Source organism: Vombatus ursinus, unplaced genomic scaffold (assembly GCF_900497805.2).
Source record: "Vombatus ursinus unplaced genomic scaffold, bare-nosed wombat genome assembly UNPS02003292.1, whole genome shotgun sequence".
In the NCBI taxonomy this organism is placed as follows: domain Eukaryota; kingdom Metazoa; phylum Chordata; class Mammalia; order Diprotodontia; family Vombatidae; genus Vombatus; species Vombatus ursinus.
In genome coordinates, this window is record NW_020943070.1 from 1,801,246 (window position 1) to 1,826,368 (window position 25,123).

The 25,123-nt window shown below is 51.7% G+C and overlaps 1 protein-coding gene across 1 annotated transcript in view; it reads right to left on the bottom strand.

Annotated features, from left to right (window-relative positions):
* The window catches only part of FAM83F (family with sequence similarity 83 member F), a 44,270-nt gene extending 19,214 nt beyond the window's left edge, over positions 1–25,056 (bottom strand). Inside the window, exon 1 of the mRNA XM_027874375.1 lies at positions 24,527–25,056. Coding sequence (XP_027730176.1) covers positions 24,527–25,018 — 492 coding nt within the window. The 5' untranslated portion in view covers positions 25,019–25,056. The remainder of the gene's footprint in view (positions 1–24,526) is intronic.
* Between the last annotated feature and the right edge of the window lie 67 nt (positions 25,057–25,123).

The following is a 25,123-nucleotide window of genomic DNA, read 5'->3' on the forward strand; positions in this document are numbered from 1 at the left end:
CACGGCTGCATGACCCCGTTAGTTTTCGATCTGCCCAAAGCGGGGCTGAGCCTCATCTTCCCCAGCGGCTTCCAGGTGTCCCACCCCACACCATTCTCAAATCTCAGATCGGACCACTTGGGTCAAGTCCAGTCCTCTCACTTTGGCGCTCTGGGTCCTTTGTGATCAATCAATGTCATTCATTCCCTCATCCAGTCTTTCATCCAATTGTTCCCCATCTGCTAACCCTTCACTTCAGCCAGGTGGGCTTCTTCCTTGGCCCTCAAACAGGGCTTACCACTCATGCTGCCCTCTGGGTCTGATATGCCTTTCTTCCTCCTCTCTCTCCACTCAAACCCCGCTCACTCTTCAAGGCCCACCTCCAGGTCTGTCGGTTTCAGAATCTAAGAAGCTCTAGAAAGGGTCATCTAGTCCAACTGTCTCATTTTACAGAGGGAGAAACTGAGGCGGAGAGAAGAGTGTCTCGCCTGAGGTCTCGTAGGTGGTAAGCATCAAAGGCAGGATGGGCTGGGCAGTCATGAAGCTAGGAAGGCAGGAGGCCCCTGGCTACACGCCATTCCTGTTCCGTTCCCTCCCTCCCGGGACCACGAGGCTTAAAGCCTGCCACGCACTGCTGAGACTCGACCAGCTGGGTCAGCGCTAAATGAAACAGTAAAATATTTGTATTAAAAAAATCAATGGCTCTCTGCCCATGGCGAAGGAGTAGTGATTACCCCGCGCTCAGACTCCACGGGTGCCACCTGACCTTCAGCTCTGTTGTGGCAGGCCCATGACAGCCAGCCCTCTCCTTCGGGAGCTGCCCGGAGCTGCCCGCATTCATCCCTGTACAATGAGAAGTCGCCCAGGGCGACCACGGGCTCCGCACTCTCCACGTATGCTCTGGGGGGGGGGGGATGGAAATACAAATCCCGCCCCTCCCTGCCCCCCCAGGTTGGGCTGAACACCCCGTCCTAGGCTCAGATTCCCAGAAAGGGACGTCACGGTCACCTCTCTCTCCACCTGCTCGTCTCCGCTGCCCACGGAGGGGCAGCACCCACGACGAGAGGTTAATTTGAGCCAACAGTCATTCTTGGAGGTCGCTAGGCTGAGAGCCCAGTGGAAGATGGGCCGGCCCCTGCGCTCTGAGGTTCTGATGCTTCTTCCCGCCGTTCTCATGGCACCGAGTGCATGTCTGGCTTCCTGCTAGAAAGCTGGGGCGGGGGGAGTTGGGAGACTTCTACCTGCCATCCAGTTTTAATTAAACAGCCCAGCTCCGCTAATTTCCTCTCTGGGCTCCTTCATTACTACCAGACACTAAAAATGATGGAAGTCCTCGCTCGGCGCCAGTGGCAACTCTCCTCCCACCTTCCCCACGGTTCTGGTGAAGCCACCACAGGACGTGTCTACGAGAGCAGCACCAGCTCCCCAGTGGCCGGCTGACCGTGACGTCCCTGCAATGCTTCCCCCCACCCCCTCCAGCCACAAAGTCAATGAAAGCATGCATGGGCCAGAGCTACAGATCTGCCAAGGAGCTCACCAGTCCTGTCATCCAACCCCTTCACTTGGCAGATGGGGAAACTGAGGCCCCGAGAGCGGCGCTGGCCTTCCCAAAGTCACATGCAAAATTAAGTGGAACACAGGATCTGAACCCAAGCCCTCTGGAGCCACATGGACCCAGCCCTCTTTCCATTACCCCACAGAGACTCCTTTTTACAGATGAAACAACTGAGAGAGACTCAAAAGACTAATGTCAAATGACTTATCCAGGGCCACACATCTGGTGAAAGGGCCTTAGAGCGAGCTAAGCCCTCAAGGCCTCGGCTGATCCTATTTTCAAAGGATCCACCACCATACCTGAGGCACTGCACTTAGCCAGCAAAGTGACCCAGCAGATGGAGCACTGGGCCTGGAGTCAGGAAGACCCGAGTTCCAGTTCTGCCTTAGATACTAGCAGCTAGCTGTGGGACCCGTCTGCCTCAGTTTCTTTAATTGTAAAATGGGGATAATAACAGCACCTTCCTCTCAGGGTGGTTGTGAGGATATCAAATGAGGTAATATTTGTAAAGCGCTCAGCGCAGTGCCAGGCAGTTAATAAGTGCTTATTCACTCCCTCCTTGTACTAGTTTGGGGGCAGCGTTAATGGAAAGGGTGAGCCCATTTGGGTCTGGAGGCTCTGGATCTCCATCCTGGCCAGGTGTCTTTGGGCAAGTGACTTTATTCACCCCCTCCTCGGGGCCTCAGTTTCCCCCTCTGTCAAATGAGGGAGCTGGACTTCATAGCCTCTTGATGTCCCTTCCAGCTCTAGATTTCTGACCCTCTGTGTGGCCGGGGCAAGCACCTAGCCTCCCCGGGCCTCAGTTTCTTCATCCATAAAATGGGGGGCTCGAGGCTTCTGAGGTCTCTTCTGGCTCCAGATCTGTGATTTCCCCAAGGTCAGCATAGGCAGTGAGTGGAATCTGAACCCAGGTCCTCCGACTCCAAGGCCGGTGTCCTTGCCTCTCCTGGCCGCACAACGGGGTAGAATGAGGAGTGAGCCTCCAAGCATTTATTAAGCCCCTACTGTATTCCAGACTGGAGCTGGGAATGTAAAGGCAAGAATGAAACGGCCCGTGCCTTCGGGAAGCTTACGTTCTACCGAAGGAGACAACCCATCCGAGGGTCCGGAATGCGCACACGAAATGCCTGATACTTGTTGAAATGAAGCGAATTTGAGCCTTGAAGACAGGGAAGGGTTTTGTCCTCGTCATCTGGCATTACCGTAGTATTACAAGAGACTCTTTTGGAGCCTGGAGTTTCTTCTCGTGACACAAATGAGGCCAGTTACGACTCAAGCCGTCGATATGTTTTCTAACTCTGGCCTCACTTCCCTCGCTACCCCTCCCTCATCCGGCCCAGCTTCTTCATTAAAGCTGAACCACCTTTAGAGATCATCTAGCCCAGCCTGCTGGGTTTTACAGATGAGGAAACTGAGGCTCAGAAAAGGGAGTGGACTTAGAGGAAGACCCAGAGCTGGGTTTCCAGCTCCAAATCTATGGTTCTTTTCACTAGACAAAAGTAGCCGGGTTGGTGGTGGGGGGATTAGCGGGAAATGAGGCCAGAAAAGCGCAGGGCAGGGGTAGGTTGCGGGGAGGGAGCAGGGGCCAAGAAACAAAACCTATAGGACCGGCCATGACGATGGAAGCAGGGCTCGGTGTCATCGCTCGTACCTCCTTCTCCCAGTGGGGGAGGATGGGACGACTGCGCAACGAGGAGGGTCTCAGGCCCCCAAGACTTCTTCCCTGGAAATCGAGACCAGGACGAGGGTGTTGCCCTCTGGGAATGCCACCCTGGTCACAGAGACGTCATGAAGGAACACTAGCCACAGGTTCCAGAAACGCATAATTTCGGAGAGTCCTATGATATCCCCAAAGAAAATGGTGCTCGCATATTTACAGTGACGGGGAGTTCACTACCAAAAATGCAGCCTCTTCTGTTATTGGACAGGTCTGCTAAGAAAGTTCCTATTTATAGGAATCCCAAATTGTGCCTCCCTGTAATGTCCACCCACTCATCTTTTCTCCCCGGGCCCAGGTTTGCTTATCTGTGTAGAGCAGCAATCCCTTCCACTACATCCCTCACAAGGTGTTTGTAAGGTGGATCTGAAGACGCAGCCCTTTACGAACTGTGGCATGAAGGTAAAGAGCCAAGTATTAGGAGTCAGAGGATCTGGGTTCACACGCCGCTGCTGCCGCTGCGAGCTCTGTAGACAAATGGCCTCGAGCTCTCGGCCTCAGTTTCCTCATCTATAAAATGAGACGCTTAGAACAGGTTAGATGCCTCTGAGGTCCCTCTTACCTTTAGAGTTGTAATCCTATGGTCTCATGACTCACGAGCTACATGACCTTGTGCAAGTCCCTTAATCTCTATGACTGAGGGGAATGGATGAGATCAGAGTTTCTTAACCTGGGACCTGTGGACTTTAAACTATAGCTCGATAAGACAATTGTCAGCGTAAGTGGCCTCCTTTCTAATCTCATGTATTTTATTTTATGCACGTAGAAGCGTTATTCTGAGAAAACGTCCACAGCCTTCAGCAGACCGACTGCCGGAGAAGTCTAGGACGCACAAAACCTAAAGTCCAAAGTTAACTCCCGGCTCTAATAGTTTATGACCCTGTGGATTTAAAAAGTTCAGAGAAAATTCATGAGCAAGATTTATTAACCACCTGCTGTTCGGCAGGCACAAGATCGTTGTTCAGTTGTTTCGGTCTTGTCTGACTCTCTGTGACCCCGTTTGGGACTTTCTTGACAAGGATACTGGAGTGGTTTGCCATTTCCTTCTCCAACTCATTTTATAGATGAGAAACCTGAGGCAGGCAGGGTCAAATGACTTGCCCAAGGTCACATAGCAAGTGTCTGAGGCTAGATTTGAACTCAGGGAGATGAGTTTTCCCAACTCCAAGCCCTGCACTCCATCCACTGTACCGGGTAGCTGCCCCAGGCATGAGATACAAAGATATAAACAAGTTAACTCCTGCCCTGGAGGACAAGGAAACCCAAGATACTGCCAACTAAATCCAAAATAAATTTCTTGGGAGGTTGGGGGTGGAAGATGCTCCTAACTGCCAGAATAAGGGAAGACCTCACCCCAGCCACCCCCAGGCTCAGAGAGGCGCAGCACAGAAGTCACACAGCTAGTAACTAGCAGTCAGGACTCGAACCCAGGCTTGCTTCCCAGCACCCCCGGAGTCTTCCCTGCAGATCTACACACTCCAGGAAATGTTCAGGCTCAGGCTCACCTTGGAGGCTTCCCCACGGCCAGTGCCGTGACTTGGCTGGCTGCCAGTTACTAGGGGAGACACGCCCCCCATGATCCCTAAGGTGTGGGAAAACAAAGGGACCAGGAGGGAGCTGGTACCACGTCAGCAGTTAGCGCTGGTCCTGCGGGCAGGGAGGAGGTCCAGGCAAGCCTCGCTGACTAAGCCTAGACTGGGCCCGCTCCTCCAGCCGCCCCAAAGGGACTCTCTCTAAAGGTAAACTAAGTTGACCCAAGCGGTGAACCCCGAATCCCATTTGAGAAAGCTAAAAGAATTCAAGGAAGCATTTATTAGGCACCTACTGTGTACCAAGCCCTGGGCTAGGACCCAAGACAAACACAAAGACAAAAATGAAATAGTTCCTGCCCTCCTGATATTCTACTGGGCTGGGACAATCTGAAAGCAGAGAAACAGATACAAAAACATCTAAGCAGCCCATGGAATGCAGCTGGAGGTCCAACTCCAGGCCATCTCCCACTCAACTGCCAGCTGATCTTCCCAAGCACCGCCCTGACTCCGTCACCCCGCCCCCCACCATCCATAAACTCCAGTGGCTTCTGGACCAAATAGAACATCCTCTGCTGGCATTCGAGGCCCTTTACGCCCTGCCCCCTACCTTCCTCATCTTCCCTTCCCCCCCCCCCCCCTCGTGTACCCTGTGGCTTAGTGACTGGCCTTAGAAGACTCCCTATCTCGACTCCAGGAGTCAGTTTTCACTGGTACCCCCTGCCCCCATCTCCTCTGCCTGGAACGATTTCCCTCTTCATCTCCTGGCCGTCCCTGGCTTCTTCCAAGTCCCCTACAAGAAGCCGTTCTCAGACTCTATAAATCCTGGGACTCTGCCTTTGTGGATTATTTCCCACTTATCCTGTCTCTGGCTTGTCTGCACATGGTTGTTTACATGTCATCTCCCCTACTGGACTGGAAGCCCCTTGAGAATGCAAACTATTGTTTGCCTTTTTTTGTATCCCCAGTGCTTAGCACAATGCCTGACACATAGTAGGTGTTTAATAAATACTTGTGGACTGACCCAATCCCTTGCAAATAGTAAGGGTTTCAAAAATGTTGGTGGAACTGAATTCCTTCCCTTATACTGGGGGGTCCCAGCCTCTCTTCCTTCATCAGGAGTGCCCACCACCCTTCAGTCCTACCCACTTCAAATGCCCGTGCCAGATGGACATGACAATACATTTTTAACACGCCTCTGAGCTCCTCCCGAGACAGTCAGGACAGTCTTCAGGAGCAGTCTGGGCTGCTTCTAGAAATCCAGCATCAAGGTAGGTATCACCTCACCTTGTTCAGTTCTGGTGAGGCATCCTGTTATCCCCAGCTGACAGACAGGCAGCCGGAGATGCTGATTATAACCCCAGCCTGAAGCCCAAAACAGACAGACCTTGGCTGGTTGGCATTAATTGTGGGGAGGGCCAGTCTGCCTCAGGGATCAGCCAGTTCACTCCATCATCTCACTTACAGATGAGGAAACCGATGCCCGTTTACAGTCTAGAGAGGTTTTTTCCTTATTTTTTTTTTTAAAGAAATCTACAGGGGCAGCTGGGTGGCACAGTGGATAGAGCACTGGCCCTGGAGTCAGGAGGACCTGAGTTCAAATCCAGTCTCAGACCAGCCCTTGAAACTTACTAGCTGTGTGACCCTGGGCAAGTCACTTAACCCCAGTTGCCTAAAAAATTAAAAAAAAAAAAAGAAATAAAAAAGAAATCTACATCTTCCATTCCAGGACAGAGAACTAATTCACTGCTAAGAAAAATGTTGACCCGAAGCCCTGCCAGGCCTCTTTCATGGGAAGGCTCATTGGTAATGGACAGATAGATGAGAGTATACGTGGATGATGCGGAAAGGCTTGAAAATAGAATGTCCTTTGGAGAGATTAAACATTTGTGTCACAATCTTTTTTTAATTTTAATTTTTATCGACAGCTTTTGAATCACTATCCCCTTCATTTCCAAATGTATTCCCTTTTCCCTCAGCGGTCCAGGGAGCTATCCCTTGTGACAAAAAGTAAAAAGGCAAGAGAAGAAAAAGCACATCCGTAAAATTCATCACATTAACCCAGTCTGACAGTGCTTGACACCCAGAGGCCCCCACCTCTGGAAAGAGGAGAGAAATGTGCATTTCCTCTTTTCTCCTTCACCCCATAATCTTTCTGACATTGTAAATCTGTTCCAGAATCACAGGATGTATCGCTAGAAAGAGCTCGCTCTATGGACTAAGAGTTCTTTAGACTCAAGACCAAGTCCAACTCCCTCATTTTACAGGTGGGGAAACTGAGGCACAGGGAGGTTGAGGGACTTGCCCTAGGACACATAGGTAATAAGTAGAGAGCCAGGATTTAAAGGAAAGTCTCCCAACCCCAAATCGGGGCTCTCTCCATGATATTTCAAATTGACTGGCAGCTCCAGTCCTATTCAAGCAATCGGCAAACATTTGTCAAGTGTCTGCCATGTGGCAGGCAGTATGCTAAGTTTTGGGGGTACAAGAAGAGGCCGTCCCTGCCCTCAAGGAGCTCACAATCTAATGGGAGAGACAGTTAACAAACAAATAGGTACAAACAAGCTACAGACAGGATAAATGGGAAACAATTCATAGAGAGAAGGCACTGGAACGATGAGGGGTTGGGGAAGGCTTCGTGTAAACGGTGGGATTTTAGATGGGACTTAAACGAAGCCAGGGAGGTCAGTAGCTGAGCTGAGGAGGGAGAGCATTCCAGGCAGGGGGATGGCCAGAGAACACCCGGAGCCCAGAGACAGAGTCTTGTTCATGGAACACCCCTCCCAGAGGCCAGCGTCACTGGATCAAAGAGGATGTGTTGGGGAGCGAGATCTAAGAAGACTGGAAAGGGAGGAGGGGCTACCCCTAATTCAGGGTGTTGAACAACCCACCGCATTTTGCATTTGACCTTGGAGGCAATAGGGAGCCTCTGGAGTGTACTGAGTAAGGGGGGTGACGTGGTTGAATCTGAGCATTAGGAAAATCGTTGAATGAACTCATGAATGTCACTGAGTTTTACAGTCTTACCATGGAGGGCTGAGGTGGGAGGGGAACACAGCTAAGCTCCAGCTGAAATAACTCAGACTCCCAGTTAGGAAGGTGGAGAATGATGAGGCTCCACCTCAAGCCGCCCATTAAAGAAAAGAGTTAAGCATGCTTCCTCAAAGGTCCTGGAGGAGGGAATCTCAGAAGTCATCCTTACTATTCCTCCCATGCTACTGATGTGCAGGACGGTGACTGACCGGAGAGGGCAGCTGGGGGCACAGCAGATAGAGCACTAGACCTGGAGTCAGGAAGACCAGAGTTCAAATCCAGCCCTAGCTGGGTGACCCTGGGCAAGTCACTGGACCCTGTCTGCCTCAGTTTCCTCATCTGTAAAATGAACTGCAGAAGGAAATGACAAACCACTCTAGTACCTCTGCCAAGAAAACCCCAGCTGGGGTCAGGAAGAGTCGGGCATGACTGAAAACAAAAGGGGTAGAGAGAGTCCTCCGTTGGGAACCAGCGAAGAAGAGCTTCACTCATTCATTCCAAGTATTAAGTGCTTCCTGTGCGCCAGGCACTCTGCTAGATGCTGTGGATGCAAATTTAAAAAGGAAATAGTCTTGGCCTCAAGAAGCTTCCAGTCTTGTTTTTTTTTTTTTTTTTTGGTGGGGCAAGGGGGGTTAGGTGACTTGCCCAGGGTCACACAGCTAGTAAGTGTTATGTGTCTGAGGCCGGATTTGAACTCGGGTCCTCCGGACTCCAGGGCAGGTGCTCTATCCACTGCGCCACCTAACTGCCCCAAGAAGCTTCCATTCTTTGGCTACAATATATTCACAGAAACTTAAGTACAAGGTAAATAAAAAATAATGCAAAGTCCTTTCAGTAAGCATTCACAGCTTGTGGTGGGTGGCGCTATTGTGGGGAGAGAGAGAGAGACAGGAGGTGGTCCCTGGACTGAGTCTTGTAGGGAGACACAGGGTGAAGGAGGAGAGCATTACAGGCATGAGGAACAGCCTGGGCAAAGACATGGTGGTGGGACATGGCAGAGACACGTTCAGAATAAAAGGCAGCCAGTTTAGCCAATATGTAGAGTGGGGAAAATAATGTGGAACGGGGGGAAAGACAGGCTGGAGCCAGTTTGTAAAGGGCTGGAGTCCTGGGCTGGATAAGGGAGAGAAGTGCTGAGCCAGCCTGGAAGACAGGCTCTGACAGTCAAGGGTCTCAGTCCTGGCCACTTGGGGCAGGGGTGCATTTCAGGCACCAGGAGTAACTTGTACAAACACAGAGACATAGGAGACAGGTGGTCCGAGTTGCAGAAATCTCGAGTAGTCCAGTGTGGCTGGAAAGCACCTTTTGTGAAGGAAGAATGTGAGCTGAGGCTGGGCAGACGGGTGGAGTCAGATGCAGAGGGCCTCCGACCCACAGATGAAACCTCAGCAAAGCAAGGGGGAGCTCCTGAGGGTGTTGAGCAGGTGAGTGACTTGGAAATATTCCGGAAGATTATTTCAGCAACTGGGGAGAAGGTGGGGGATGGGGGGGGGCTCCTGGACCTGGAATCTGAGAGTTTGGTAACCAGAGTCTGAACTAGGGCAGCAGCACACGGTCGGAGAGGGGACAGGACCCAGCTACTGGATGATGATGATGGTGGTGGTGACAATAGCTAGCATGTATTAGTGCTTTAAGGCTGGCAAAGCACTTTACAAGGCTTATCTCAGATGACGCTCACAACAGCCCCCCCCATTTTACAGATGAGGAAACTGAGGCTGAGAGAGATTGAAATGACAAGCCCAGGGTCACACAGCTAGTAAGTGACTGAGGCTGGATTGGAACTCAGGTCTTCCTGACTCCAGGCCCAGAGCACTAGCCAGGATCATCTAGCCAATGAGATGTGTGATGATATGAGATGTGATACGATAAGGGAGAAACAGAAAAGTCAAAGATGACCGTGGGGTTGTCACTGGAAGGATGCCCTGAACAGAAGCAAGGGAAATTTGGAGGGGGGCAGGGTGCTTTTGGGGGTGGAGACAACGAATGCTTTTTTGACGTGTGGATTTCAGGACGCTGACCGTTGGAAATGCCCAACAGGCAGCTGGTGACTCAGGAGAGACTGAGGCTGGCGGTACAGAGATGATCGTTAAATCCATGGGAGCTAAGGCGGTCACTAAGAGAAGAGAGGCCTCAGGACAGAGCGGCACATTTCCAGTTCTTTCACACTCTAACGTGAAGGGAGTCAGCACGAGGTGACCGGCTTGCCTAAGGTCACAGAGCTGGGAAGTAAGGAAACAGGAATTTACTAAGTGCCCACTATGTGCCAGGCACCTGCTAAGAGCTTTACAAATATTGTCTCATTTGATCCTCACAACAGCCTTGGGAAGTAGGTGCTATTATTATCCCCATTTTACAGATGAGGAAATTGAGGCAGACAGAAGCGATTCGCTCAGGGTCACTTAGCTAGTAAATGTCTGAGGCGGGATTTGAATTCAGGGCTTCCTGACTAACCTTAATTCCCTTCTGAGTCCAGGTCTGGTATTCTGGGGGAAAGAACTTTAGATTTGGAAGTCAGAGGCCCCGCCTCTGGATTCAGAACCCAGCTCTCTATCCTGGGGTCAGTTACCACACTGCCAGTATTAAATAGGACAGGAGCAAAAGCTGGATTGTGTGGGCAGATGAAGGGTTGCCGGAGTCCTAAGAAGGGGCCATGGGAAAAAGAAACCCTGCCTGACTCAGAACGTCTAGGCCCCGAGTCTGGGGGAGCAGGGGTGGCAGGGCAGGGTTCTGGGCTAGCACACACTGCTCCAGTCTAACAAGCCAAGGGAGGCTGGCCGGGAGCCAAACCCCACCTGCCTCTTGGCTCAGCCCATCAGGACTCCTTCCTTACCTGGTTTGTGCTGCTAGCCGGCCCAGCTCGGTACAGGGGATCAGGAGCGAGCCCTAAAACAGCTGGGGCCTGTACTCCCTCCCTTCCCCGTTACTGGAAGGGGAGCAGCCCACCCGGCCAATGAGGTCCCAAGCAGCGGCCCCAGGGGGATGAGGCAGCGGGAGGGTGGGGCAGTCGCCTGGATGGGGGCTCAGCAGTCTTCCTATGACCAGAGGGAAGGCCCAGGTCCCTGCCTGGCCCCAGCGGGGCTGCTGGGATAGTCAGTGTAGATGAGACAAGGCTAGGGGGGAGAAGAAGGAGAGTGAAGGAAAGGTAGATACGCCCTCCTGCACAAAAACATTGTCACAGAACCTCAGAGCCCAGTGTGGGGCAGGGGAGCTCAGGGGCCTCATAGTCCAAAGTGTACCTGGAACAACGAACTCTCTCTGGTGTCCCCGACAACGGGTCTGCCTGGTGTAGGGAAGGGAACCTGGAAAGACCTGGAGTCAAACCCTGACTCAGACACTTCCTAGCTGTGTGACCCTGGGCAGGTCACTTCACCTCGTTTCTCCAACTGTAAAGCAAAGATAATACCTGTTATCCCTCATTCAGGAGGCTATGATGGGGGCTAAGATGCACTTTGTAGGCCTTAAGTCTCTCTGTGTCGGCTGGGGTTGTGATCCAGGATGTGCCTAAAGAGATTCCTTCCTTCCTTCCACGTGCCATCTCTTGCCTCTGTTCCTTTGCACAGGCTGTGCCCCCATTCCTGAAATGCGTCCCTTCCTTATCTCTGACTCTTAGAATGCCTAGCTTCTGGAACAGGAGCCTTTCCTAACCCCCCAGCAGTAGCTGCTGCCTCCTCCTCCTCCCCAAATTACACAGTCTTTATTCTGTGTATAAAATAAAGTCCCCTCTCATGGGATACAAAATCCCCAAGGGGAGAGAACGCTTCATGTTTTAATTTGTATCCCCAGCACTCGGCACCTTGCTGTTCTCTTCCCATTTGGCAGTGGTTTGCTGTTTTTTTTTTTTCAGTTCATTTTATAGATGAGGAAACTGAGGCAAGATTAAAGTTAACTTGTTGGAGGTTAAGTGATTGCCCAGGGCCGCATGCCCGAGGCTGGATTTGAACTCATGAAGATGAGTCTTCCTGGTCCCAAGCCCAGTGCTCTGTCCACTGCCCTTCCCTGGCCTATAGCAGGTCCTTAATAAAGGTGTGGAGATGGACTGAGTCCAGACAGAGCCCACGTGATGCTGGTAGATGGGGAGGAAGGTCCTCAGACGGACTCCCCGGGGTGGACTTGGGGCAGAACACGGTCAAAGGTTACCTGGCAGGAGAAGGCTCAGTCAGGGCTGTCGCCTTCGTGGTCCAGTAGGAGGCTTACATCCATGAGCTCCCAGAGCCAAACCTGGAGTCCTTGGAGACCCAGGCCACTGTCTCTAGAGGCAGAAGGGACCTAAGAAGCCATCTGGCCAAATCCAGAGACAGAGAAATCGCTGAGCAGAGGCTGCTAGGCCTGGGGCCAGAGGGGGCGTCACCGAGGCCGTGTAGTCTCCCTCCCCCATTCTACAGAAGAAGAAACTAAGACCCTGGGGAGTGAAACAGCTAGCCCAGAGTTGTGACGGCAGTGAGTGACAAAGCCAGCATCGGAACCAGTCTCCTTGGCCTTCCTGGTCCAAACCACCCCTGGAGAGATTCTAGAGAACGCATCCTCCGGAGCCGAGGGCACCACGAGGAAGGGCCTGCTTCCATTCCCTCCCTGCTTTTTTTTTTAGGCAATTGGGGTCAAGTGACTTGCCCAGGGTCACACAGCTAGTAAGTGTCACATGTTTGATCTGAGGTCAGATTTGAACTTGGGTCCTCCTGACTTCAGGGCCAGTGCTCTATCCACTGAGCCACTTAGCTGCCCCTCTCCTCCCGTTCTTGCACACCGCCGATGGTGCCCGGACGTGGAAACTTTAGTTATCAAAATATGGCCCCCAGATCCTGGGGCTTCTTTCTGTATTCTTTCTGGCCTGACCACCCCTAGCCCTCTGGAACGGGTCTGTCAAGGCTTTTCCCTTGGGACACAGACTTTTCCCTTGGGACGATCATTCTTGGCCCAAGGGCTCTTGTGCTCAGCAACAAGGGAGCCTGGACCTCTCACACACACCTCACACCCTCTGGCCGCCTTCCCCTCTCCTCTGCTTCTTCCAAAAGCAATAGCGGCTCTCCGACACAGAAGCCATCTGGACTGCCCCTAACTGAAGGAAGGACCAACCCCCCCAATAAAGAGGTCTCTATAACCACCCCAGGGAGGGGCAGCAGCTAGCTTCCCTGCCCTGCCCATTCCGCTGAGGAGTAGCTCTGATTACCAGGAAGTTCTAGCTCAGGGCAGGTCTACACTGGCCCCTCAGCATCACTCCCTCATTGTTCTGGTTCTGCCTCCTGGGACGATCCCTTCCCCACAAGAGGGCCCTTTGGATGCGGACATTCATTCATTCAATTCTACCCTCTAGGGATCCAGACTTAGACAGATTTCAGAAGCCATCCAGTCTAACCTTATTTTATAGGGGAGAAATTTGTGACTCTCCCCGAGTGGCATGAATACGTCAGGACGCTGTTTTTAGCTGGTATTGTCTGTCTTCTCTCCCCCAAACACCCTCCTCTGCTTTCTGGGGTACAGGCCTCCACGCCCCTTCCCAGCAGTCTCCTCCCAGCTCCCCTTTATGTATGGACTTTGGCCAGTAAGCTTCACTCTCAACCACAACGATCAGGTGTAAAAAGCAAACATAACGCGGTGGTCACAGACTGGGATCAGAAGTCCTGCTCTGGGGGAAGAGCTCACTCCTGGAGAAGCCCTCCCCCAGCCCCTAGGGCAGCATCTCCAGACAGGGCCTGGTGAAAGAGCCCACACCCCTGTCGGGACAGTCAGAGCTAGTGGCCCCCAGGGAGAAGGCAGAGGAGCTAGTGGGTGCCACTCCCTCCACCATGGGCTCTGTGGCCTCTCCCTCTCTCAAGCCAGGAACCACCTGGGAGAATGAGTACACCCTAAAGTCTGAAAAGCTGGGACAGGCTGGGACAGGATTCTGGGCACTGCCTCGAGACATTTAAAAGGGAAAAAAAGACAGCACCACATAGCCTGTCATTGGCCTGTCCTCCTGGTATCTGTTGCCAGAACCGACTGCTTCAAGGGGCCCTGCAGGGGGTCCAGTTCGGGATGGGAATGTGCGGTGGACACTGCAGCAGAGGGGGTGTGGGGCAGTGGGCCCGGGGCACACCAGACTAGGCTCTGCAGGGCTCCCTGCCAAGGATCAGGAGGTGAGCGTGCACTGATTAGAGAGGAAGGACGTGGCAAGGCCAGCGACTGTGCCAGCCCTCTGCAGCGGATAGAGAGGAGGATGCCTGGGTCCAAACCTAGGGGTGTGGCGGCCCACTGTGGGTGAGGGGCAGGCTTCACCCAGGATCTTAGGGGCAGATCTAGGGCAGAGTTGGAAGGGGTCTTAGGGCCATCCAGCACAGTCCCCTCAGTTTGCAGAGGGAGAAACTGAGACCCAGAGAAGGGAAATGACTTGACCATGGTCATATTGGCACTAAGTAGCAAGGCCAAGATTTGCGCCCACATTCAGTTTCCCATTTAGGAGGGGGCAAAAAGTTCATTCACGCAACAAATATTTATTGTTGTTCAGTCATTTCGATTGTGTTCTACTTTTCATGACCCCATTTGGAAATTTCTTGGCAAAGTTACTGGAGCGGTTTGTCATTTCTTTCTCCTCATTTTACTGATGAGGAAACTGAGGCAAGCAGGGTTAAGTGATTTGCCCAGGGTCACACAGCTAGGACGTGTCTGAGGACAGGCTTGAACTCATGAGGATGAGTCTTCCTGATTCCAGGCCCAGCACTCTGTGCACTCTGGTACCAGGTAGCTGCCCTAAATATTTACCAAATGACAAATGTTTACTAACCATCTACTGTATGTCAGGCACTCTGCTGGTGCAAGGGATAAAAAGACAAAGATCAATAGTCCCTGCCCTCAAGGCGCACCAGTTGTACTGGAGAAAAATATAGACTTAGAAAATGAATGTAACATGTAGGCACAGTGCCTTCTTGGAGGGCAGAGCGCTCCCCGTGGGGAGGAGAATCACTGGAAGCCTCCTGGAAGAGGTGCCAAATTTGGAAGGAAGTGAGAGTTGCTACCAGGCACAGGTGAGGACTCAGTGTTCATTCCACAAGATGGTGGCTGCTGCAACAGCTTCAGCTTTCTTGGGCAGCTATCTAAGACCTACGTGGTCTCTACGGATGACATTAAAATAAACCTCTAGTGTTTCTAAAGTACCTTACCTAGATAGAGAAGGAAAATAGATGCCTAGGTAGATGACTTCACTAACCCTAGGTCACACAGCTGGACAATGGCAGGATCCACACTAGGGGCCTCTGACCCCAAGTCTAGCATCCCTGGTTCCAGCCTCGTCCTCTTCCCCCAGCCTGGAATGCTTTCCTTCTCCCTGTCTTGGAAGCTTGCCTATGCTTCAGGGTCCAACTTCACCAGCTGCCGGAAGTCTTCCCTGCCCACCTCTCCCTCCTCGGAGCTCCTCTGGGAACCTTTGAGTCTTTATCATTTACTACACACCGGTTCTCATTTCATCATTGTCATCATTAACAGATATCTTCCGTTTACACAACGCTCACCCAACCGGTTGGCAACAAAAGAAAAATTACAAATGTTGGAGGCATTCAAGAAAATGGGCACACTAATGCATGGTTGGCGAGTTGGTCTAGCCATTCTGGAAAGCAATTTGGCACCATGCCCCCAGTGGTTACTGAACCATAGATACCTCTCACCCTGACCCAGCAATGTGCCTCAAAGAGACTAAAGAGAGACGAAAAGGACCAGGCGCACAAACGTATTTTTGTGGTGGTGTCATTGAAGAGGACCAGGGACATCACGGAGTGAGTCTTGGATGAATTGGATTTTAGCGAGGCAGAGTTGTGAAAAGTCATCCGCCTCACTCTCTCTTTCAGAGTCAGGACAATTGGCGACAGTCTGGGATCCAGTGGATGACCTTGGCGTCTTCAATGTCTAACCAAGCTCTCAGCTGCCTTCATGGCCATTGGAACAAATTGCTCTCATCCATCTTTTCCTCCAGGGGACATCTTCACATACTTAGGGTAGACACACCCCTGTAATTCACTGATGGGTGTGAGGCCTCTTGGTTACCCTCTTTTTTTTTTTTTTTAAATCATGAGGCAATTGGGGTCAAGTGACTTGCCCAGAGTCACACAACTAGTGAGTGTTACGTGTCTGAGGCTGGATTTGAACTCAGGTCCTCCTGACTCCAGGACCGGTGCTCTATCCCCTGCACCACCTACCTGCCCTCAACCTGGTTTAGCCCATCTTTCAGTTTGGACTACTATACCACTGTGCTTGGTACAGCTTCTTGGAGCCAAAGATGAGAGTTGGGGGACAGGTGGATGAGTAGCCCTGAAAAGTCCTCACAATGAATACTCCATATGCCCCTTTTGTGGTAGTAAAGAACTAGAAATTGAGAGGGTGCCCATCCATTGGGGAATGGATAGACAAAATGTTATGGGACTAATGGAATCCTGTTGTAAGAAAGGACGAAAGGGACAGTTTCAGAGAAACCTGAGAAGACTTGTATGGACTGATGCAGAGGAAGTGAGCAGAACCAGGAAGAAAATTTGTACAATAACAAAAACGCTGAAAAGACAATTTTGAAAGGCTTAGGAACTCTGATCGGTGCGACGATTAGCCACCGTTCCAGATGACTCATGATGAAACACGCTGCCCACCTCCCAGTGGAGAACTGATGGACTCGGGATGCACAATCAGAGGGTTTTTGGATACGGCCAATGTGGGAATTTGTTTTGCTGTTACAAAAGTTTTGTTTTTCTTTTCTTTCTTTTTTTTCCCAATGGGAGAGAAAGGTGAGAAGGAAAGGAAATCGATTTTTGTTCATTGAAAAAAAATAAATTTTAAAAAATGACACAGCGCTTTACAATGTATAAAAAGCAATTTCCTCACAGCAACCCTGCTGAGTTTTAATCCTCATTTTACAGATGGAGAAACTGAGGCTCCCAGAACCAAAATGTCTTGCCCAAGGTTAGCGGCAGGCACTCTAGCCTTAGATCTGCCCCTAGGATCCTGGGCGAAGCCTGCGCCTCCCCAGGAATGGGCCGCCTCAGACCTAGGTTCAGACCTAAGCATTCTGCTCTCCATCCACTGCAGAGGGCTGGCACAGTCACCGGCCTTGCCATGTCCTTCATCTCTAATCGGTGCACGTTCACCTCCTGATCCTTGGCAGGGAGCCCTGCAGAGCCTAGTCTGGGGTCCCCCGGGGCCCAGTGCCCCATGCCCCCTCTGCTGCAGTGTCCACCAGCACATTCCTGTCCCAATCTGGACCCACTGCAGGGCCCCTTGAAGCAGTCGGTTCTAGCAGCAGATAGCGGCAGGTCACATCTGATGCCCAGCATTCTTTCACCGTGCCCTACTGTCTCAACCTTCATGCCCCTCAGGAATGGTTCCATGATGAATAATGAGGACTTCCTGCAGATTATAAGCTCTTTGAGGGAAGGTCCGTGCCTCTGGCTATATTCTACCTCCATCTCCCCATCCCCAAAGCTTGCAATACTAAGCCTAAAGCAGGTGTGCAGTCAATAAGCGTCCACAGACCTCCTTGCAAATTCATCGTCAGCTGTGTCCTGGGGGTGACCAAGAAAGGCGATCTCCTTCCCTCCCCTAACTCCCACGGGGGACGGCTTAAGCAAATACACACAGAGGGAGAATGTCAGATTCAGGGAATAGCTGGGGGTCCAGCGGTCCGAAAAGCAGACCCAGCGAAAGGCGACCATGTGATATTAGACCGAGGAGGGGAGTTGTCAAACCTGCCTACAAACAACTCAGGGTGGTCTAAAGGACCAGGCTGGGGAATCCGTGTTTTATCCTCTTGAGAGCAGGGAGCAGGGTCATACCTGAGGACGTTAAACCACATCTCTACCTGACATCATGTGAGCTTGGGCCAGTCACTAGCTCCTGCTAGGCCTCAGTTTCCTCTTCTATAAAATGAGGGGGTAATGGCTCAACGAGGTAATATCAGCAAAACACTTAGCGCAGTGCCTGGCCCATAGTAGGCACTTGATGAAGGCTAGTTCTCCTTCCTTCCCTCTCTAAGGGATCGCCTCCAGTTTGATTTCCAGGACTAAAAGTTATTCCTGGATATAACCCTACTTCTCTGGGGGGAAGGTTTTGTGTCTTCTTGCCACCCCTACATTCCTTCCAACACACACCCACACACACACACACACCCACACACACCCCCACCCCCCACACCCCTCACAAGGTTGGCCAGTCAGGCAGACTGCCCTCCCTCATATTCCAGATCATTTCTAGTTATTTCCCACCAGGTCCTATTCCCAAATTTACCAGGCCCTCAGGGCCCTGCTCTCTGCTTCCTTGAAGGTCCTCTACAAAGGGGATGCCAAGTATGGGGCCTTCTGGGTAATGTGTGTGAATTTTAACAGGGGCCTTCTAATGACAAGGCCATAACACAGTGAAGAGGCTTTAATGGTGGACATTTTAGGGGCCCTGGCAGGCCCACTCACTCAAAAAACTTTTACTAAATGCCTATTCTATACAATGCACTGTATTCAGTGTTGTGGGAGATTAAAGAACAAATCCTCAGACACTTACTAGCTGTGTGACCCTGGGCAAGTCACTTCACCCTGTTTATCTCAGTTTCCTCATCTGTAAAATGAGCTTGCAGAAGGAGATGGCAAACCCCTCCAGTACCTCTGCCAAGAAAACTCCAAATGGGGTCGTGGATAGTCTGACATGACCGAAATAACTGAACAGCAAAGAATAAAACACGGTGGCTGCCCTCAATGTGCTGATAGTCTATCAGGGGAAACACAGATGCACATGCTTATATACCCACAACTAGTGCAAGACAGTATGAGTTACCTGTCCTGAGAGAAGTAGACAGATGGTTAAGAGTCAGCCTGGTGTCTAGAAAGAATGCTAGAGACCCAGGTTCAAATCTGGGATCTACCAGGATGAAGCTTTGTACAGCTTGGTCCTGGATTTGGAACTGGGTTCAAATCCTAGCTTTGCCACATACTAGCTATATGACCATGAGCAACTTATTTACCCCCTCTCAGCCTCAGTTTCCTCATTTATAAAATGAAGGGGTTGCACTCCACGGTTTCCAAGAGTCCTTCCAGCCAGGGTCCTCTGATATTCTACTTTAAGGTTATAGAACCTTAGAACCCAGGCCTGGACATCTGCTCATAGCGGCTTTGTTCCGTTTCACTGGCTTGTAAAGAGTTAACCAGCCCACCCTTTTTAACCAGCCCAGCCTCCTTGTGGTCACAAGTAGCTTCCAGACAGCATGGCACAAAGAGCGGGGGATCCGACGGGGGTCAAATCTGACCGAGTGATTTGGTGGCTTTGGGCCCTTGCCCTCCTCTAAGCCTCAGTTTCCATATTTATAGAAACAGGGATGAACACGAGAGATGGGGACCAAACCTCTGATTTCACCTGCACAGGGAGCTCCCGGGTGAAGAAGCAGGTCGGCCCCTCTTGGAATGTGCAGTCTTGGGGAGCTGCCTGGGGTGAGGAGAGGTGAAGGGACTCACCCAGGGTCACCCAGCCAGGCAGGCCCCAGCGGGTCTTCCTGGCTGTGAGGCCAGCCAGCTCACTGTCCACTATAGGAAGCTGCCTTTCTCTTTTAAACCATAAAGCTCTATGAAAGCATGAGTCATCCCAGCCCACAGTCAGGTGAGCCATCTGTTAGCACCTCTTCCCTCGGTCTCCCCAGCCGGCCCTGCCTCAGCCAAAGGCTCCCTTTGGAAAATACTCCATCAGCACCGGGGCCCTGTAGGGTCCCCGATAAAGAGCTGAAAGGGGCCCTAGAAGTCAACAAGTCCAACTCCCCCCCTTTTTTTTTTTACAGATGGGGAAACTGAGGCCCAGGAAGACTCCCATATCCAGAGCTGGAAGGGGCCCTAGAAACCATCTAGTCCAGCTAGTCCCTCATTTTAGACTGGAAAACCGAGGCCTTGGAAGGTTAATTAGCTTGCCCAGGTCCACATAGCTGCTAAATATCTGAGCCAGGAGTCACACCAAGGTCTTCTCATTTCCAAGTCCAACGCTGTCTATTAAGCCACCAGAAGTTAGGCCATCCAAGGACAAGAAACTCGGGGGCAGGGAGAGGTGGTATTTAGTCTGGAAAACAGGCAGCGGGGCCCGCAATAGCCAGCCACCTTCAATTCAAGCTTTGGGTTGGGAATTCTCCCAGCTCCAGAGTTCTGTAATTAGATGGAGAGAAAGGCCAGTGACTGCCAAAGGGAGCAGAGAAATCTCTGGTGACCTATGTTGGGTTAAATGAATGCAGACATACAGAATCCTGGAGTGGGAAAATACCTTGGAGGTTATCTAGCCCAAATCTGACCAAAGCCCCTCTATTGCCATGTAGTCTCTCTGCTTGAATCACTCCAGTGACAAGAAGCTCACTCACTACAGAACTAAGCTGCTTACTGGGGGACAGCTCTGCTTGCTAGAAAATTCCTTTAAGCCCCCAGATCTTTCTGCCTGTAATTTTCACCTGTAATTGTCTGTCCTCTGGGATCCAATGGAACAAGTCTAATCTCTCTTCTCTCTGAGAATCCTTCAGATATCTGAAGATGGAAAGCACACCTCCCCACTAATTCCTCTCTTTTTCACACTAGCCTTCTCTAGGGCCTCCAGACATTCTTCAGAGAGTGTAGTTTCAAGTCCCCTCATTATCCTTATCATCCTTTTCCAGCTCCCCCATGGTCATCTTTAAATGTGGCTCCTAGAATTGATTGCAACACTCCAGATATAATCTGTCCAGTGGGACAATCACTTCTTTATTTTTTCTACCTATGTAATCTTAGGTAAATTCATTTAACCTTGGGCTGCTGAGAGTCAGAGGGAATACTAGGCCTGGAGTCAGGAAGGGCCGTGTTCAAATCTGGCCTCAGACTAGTTGTATGACCATGGGCAAGTCACCTAACTACTCTGTGCTTCAGTTTCCTCATCTGTAAAATGAGGGGATTAGATTCAATGCCTTCCAGCTCTAAAACTATGATTCTCTTCGGTGAGAATACTTGCAATGCTTCCTAGGGTTGCTATGAGGATGAATGTGTATAAATCATTTTATGAACTATAAATCATGAGAAGGTGGTATGGAAAGGGAAAAGGAAGAGCCTAATCTAACTTACTATATAAATGAAGCCTAGGGTCCCATTTGATTTCTGGCTAGTCATGTAACACTGCTAAATTTGTAGTCACTAAAACCCAAGTCCTTTTCACATCAGCTGCTTTCTAGACACATCTTCCCCTATCCCATACTTGGGCAGTTGAATTTTTGAACCCAAGTGCAAGACTTTATGTTGATTCATAAAAAACACAGTCTTACTGGCTTCGTGAAACCATTGGTAAGGGAAGAGAGGGCAGGTTCATCCAGATGAATCTTCTCATTAAGCTCTTAACTCGTCTCGTCTATTCTCATCTTAAATTACCCGACTCCTGCAAGCTTATAATGATGCTTACAAAGGGGAGAGCGGTGCCTTTCCACATTTCCTCTCCTATGCTACCCACCCTTCTGTCAGGGTCAAGCTCAAAGCTCACCTCTTCTGCCTTACTGCTGGGGAAAAGGCAATGGTCTTCTCTACTAATGGGAGTGGGTAGGTAGGGGGAAGGCCTAAATCCCTCTACCTCGCTGCTCATTCTCTCAGTCCCTCTCCTTCCCTTTCTGGCAGCACCAGAGGAATGCTGAACACCCACCCCCCCCATTTCAGCCCTTCCATTGTCAGAACAATGGAGTCAAGCAGCTTCTTCCTCCGTGAAAAGGAAGAAGGAAGAGCTCAGCTGAATAGTGCCAGAAGCCTGGGGAACCCCAGGGGTAAGAATGGCAGAGGAGAAAGTACAGAGGGCTTGGGAGATGTGGTGTAAGAGAACGCATTGAGCCCTTGCTGGGCTGAATTGAGCAGGATTTGGTGACGGAAAGGACCCTAGGGATCATTCCAGTCCAGTTCTCTCATTTTACAGATGAGGGCACTGAGGCCAAGAAAAAGGAAGTGACTTGCCTAGGACAGCCGTCTAGGAAGTGGAACCCGGATCCTCCGAGTTCTCATCTACTGCTCTTTCCCTTCATGCCACAGCTTGTATCCCAGTCTCCTGCATACAGTAGGTACTCAAACATTTCTTGATGACTGGAGAGGAGTTGACACTTGTGTCTGTTTCTGTTGTAATTGCCTGTTTTTAACCAAGATCATAGATGAGTTCTGTGCTCTCCTCCTCCTTTAAGGACTGGCCTCCCTGGCACTGGTGTTGAATTCAACAGAGATCCCCACCTGGTGCCATCTTCTCACAGCACCCTGGGCGGGCGTGGCTCAGGGCATGGTAAAGACTCCGTCCATGATGACCAGACCCACCTAGCTCAAGGCTGGCTCGTGCCAATATCATCCTCTGTCCTTGACCTAGGGGAGCTTCCCAGGCCCTCCAACCCCATCAGAGTTCAACCGAAAAATCGAATCAGTCGGTCAACAAATATTTCTAGAGAGCTGTTCTCAGACACAGAGAGGCCTGTTTCCCAGTACAGCCTCTAACACACTGGCGGTGTGACCCGGGCCGCTCTAAGGGACTCCCCAAGACTGTAAGTGCATTGGGAGAGGGAGCTTCTCTGAGAGTTCTGTACCCCAATGAAATCCCATTATCTCGGGGTGCTAGGCACAAAGACAAAAGCAAATCCATCCTTCCTTTCCAGCTTACATTGTGTGGGGGGAGATAACATGTACATATATAAGGTAGATATAAGCCATATACAAGGTAATGGGGGGAAGGAATAGGGAAAGGCTTCATGTAGAGATCACTCTGGACATTAACTAGGCATTCTCAGAGGCAAAGGGGAGGAGGGAGTGCATTCCAGGCATGGAGGCCAGCCTGGGAAGAGGCACAGAGTTGGTCTGAGAAACCACAAGAATGTAGACTGCAGTGCACAAGGAAGAGAGGAATTGGTGAGAAGGCTGGAAGGGGAGGTTGGAGGCAGGTCATGAAAGGCTTTAAATGTGAAGTTTATATTTGATTATAAGAGGTAATAGGGAACCACGGGAGTTTATAGAGTAAGGGAGTGATGTGGTCAGACTTTTGCTCGGAAAAGACACTTTGGCAGATGAGTGAAAGATGAACGGGAACACCAGGGTTCCAATGCCAAGTTTCCTAATCTAGAAAATAAGGGAGTGGAAGTCTATCTCTAAAGTCCTTTCCAGCTCTGAACTCGGCCTTTGTATATATGTGTACGTTTTGGGGGGAGGGATAAATACAATCCTATACAAAAAAGGCTCAGAGAAACAGTCTGGACAGTGAAGGGTTAACATTTCCATCCAGGAAATTCAGGCCAGGATCCCTGGCCAACTCCCCCACCCCCAGCTGAATCCATCTGACCAAGCCCATCCCCGGGTCAGGTGGCCTGATTAACAAAGCCAGAGCCCACCCCTTTTCCCCCAAGAGAAGAAGGAAACAAAGCCATTCCCACAGACAGCCCCACCTCCCCGAACCCAAGCAGAATTTTTCCAGAGGGCCTCTTCCCTCTACGATTGGGCAAACCTAATTCTCAGCAAAGCAGGTCTGAGTCCAAAGGTCACTGGCACTGGGCAGGGAAGTGGATCCCCATTTTGTGGGTGGGGGCATAAGGTCAGTGTCTGCAAGGGAAGTTTTGCAAAAGGATCCCCTCCTCCCTCCCCCAGCAGCCCATTAACCCTAGGGGTGTCCTCCCTGGGTAGCCTCTACAGATCGACCTGGAAGCTAAGGTACTCTGCTCCCCCGTCCCTTCCCCCACAGCAGGCTTCCCAGCTCATCCTCTGCTTGGCCCCAGGGCACAGTGGCTTGGGGGTGGGGCCTTAAATGCTAAACACACCTGGAGAGGTGGGGCCCAGTCAACCAAACTAGCAAGACCAGAGAAGGGGGGAGGGGGAGAAGAGAGAAGAGCAAAATAACTTTCAGTTTGGTAATTTGAGGGCAGGTTTACCAAGCACCTGACTCACAATGGTCCCAGGACATAGGGAGTGCAAATGTGTTTTTCACCTCACTACAGATGAAGAGACTGAGGCTCCGTAAGGCAAAGTGACCTCTGATGGCCACCTGGTCCTGGCAGGTGCCTAAGCCTGGAGGGCAGAGACAGCACAAGAAGGAGACCACCACCTTCCACTCCAGAGCCACATGGGAAGCCAACACTTGGGGGGCTGGGGAGTGAAAGGAAGGAGGGAGGAGAGAAAGGTCTGCTCACAGCTCAGTGTGCGAGGAGCCTGGCCAGGCAATTCAGAGGACCTGGGTTCAAATCCTCCTTCTGATGCTTATCGCTGCAAGGACCTGAACACTCATTTCACCTCTGTGGGCCTCAGTTTCCTCATCTGTAAAAGAGGGTTGGAGCAGATGCCCCAAAGTTTGTGCCAGCACATAATCATGCGATCCTATGAGATTCACCACCCTGGCCACTTCTCTATCATTCTAAACCTAGAGGACCTCAGGAGGAAGTGAGGAAATTGAAAGCTCTAGCAGTGTGCCCTGGTGTGGGCGGCTAGAGGGCAGGATCTGGAGGCCCGGGAGCTGCATCAGAATCTGTTCTGCTACCTGCTGCCTCAGCGAGCTCGGGCAAATCCCTTCTCCCTTTGGGCCTAATCCACTGGACTAGAGGACCTGCAGGGTCCCTTCCAGCACGAAATCCTGTCATTCCGGGGCCCATTAGGGGCCGAGCATCTCGGGCCTCTCACCTAGCAGACTTTCAGGCCTCAGGTCTTGCCTGTGGCGGGGAGAGGGTTCCATCGGTCGGCACTCGGAGTGGGCGTGGGGGCACCCGCTAGGGCGCAGGGATGAGGGAGCCCCTACCTTCTGGGCCTGCTGGATCATCGTCCTGACCACCTCCTTGAGGTGGGGCGCCTTCTCCTCCTTGGGAGGGTGGGTGAACAGGGTGACGCGACTGACGCCGCGGTAGTAGCCGTTGTCTGTCCAGCCCAGATCGAGCGGGGGCACCTCGGTGTCCGAACGGTCAGGCCAGTAGGCGAGCGAGGCAGAAGGCTCGGTGGGGGCGGGAGCCTGGCCCTCGGTGGGGGCGGGAGCCTTGCCTTTGCCCTTCGCAGGGCCCGGCGCCTGCACCTCGTAGGGGCGCCAGTCGGTCCGGAGCGCCAGGCGCTCGGGCGCGGACACAAAGTCGCGCAGCCGCTCCTTGGTCAGCACGTCCTGGTAGGTCCGGTCCCCGGAGGTCAGCAGCGCCTCCAGGGCGGCCCGGCGCCGCTCGCAGTAGTAGAAGGCAGCCTGCGCCTCCGTCACCTTCTCGTTCACGTGCGCCTCGTCCAGGCAGGCCAGCTGAGACTCGGCCATGACGGCCGGCGGCTGGGGCGCTGGAGCTGGGACTCGTGTGGGCTCCCGGGCTTCCGCCCCCAGCGCACCTGGGCGCCCAAGGCGAGGCGGGGCTGGGTCCGCGAC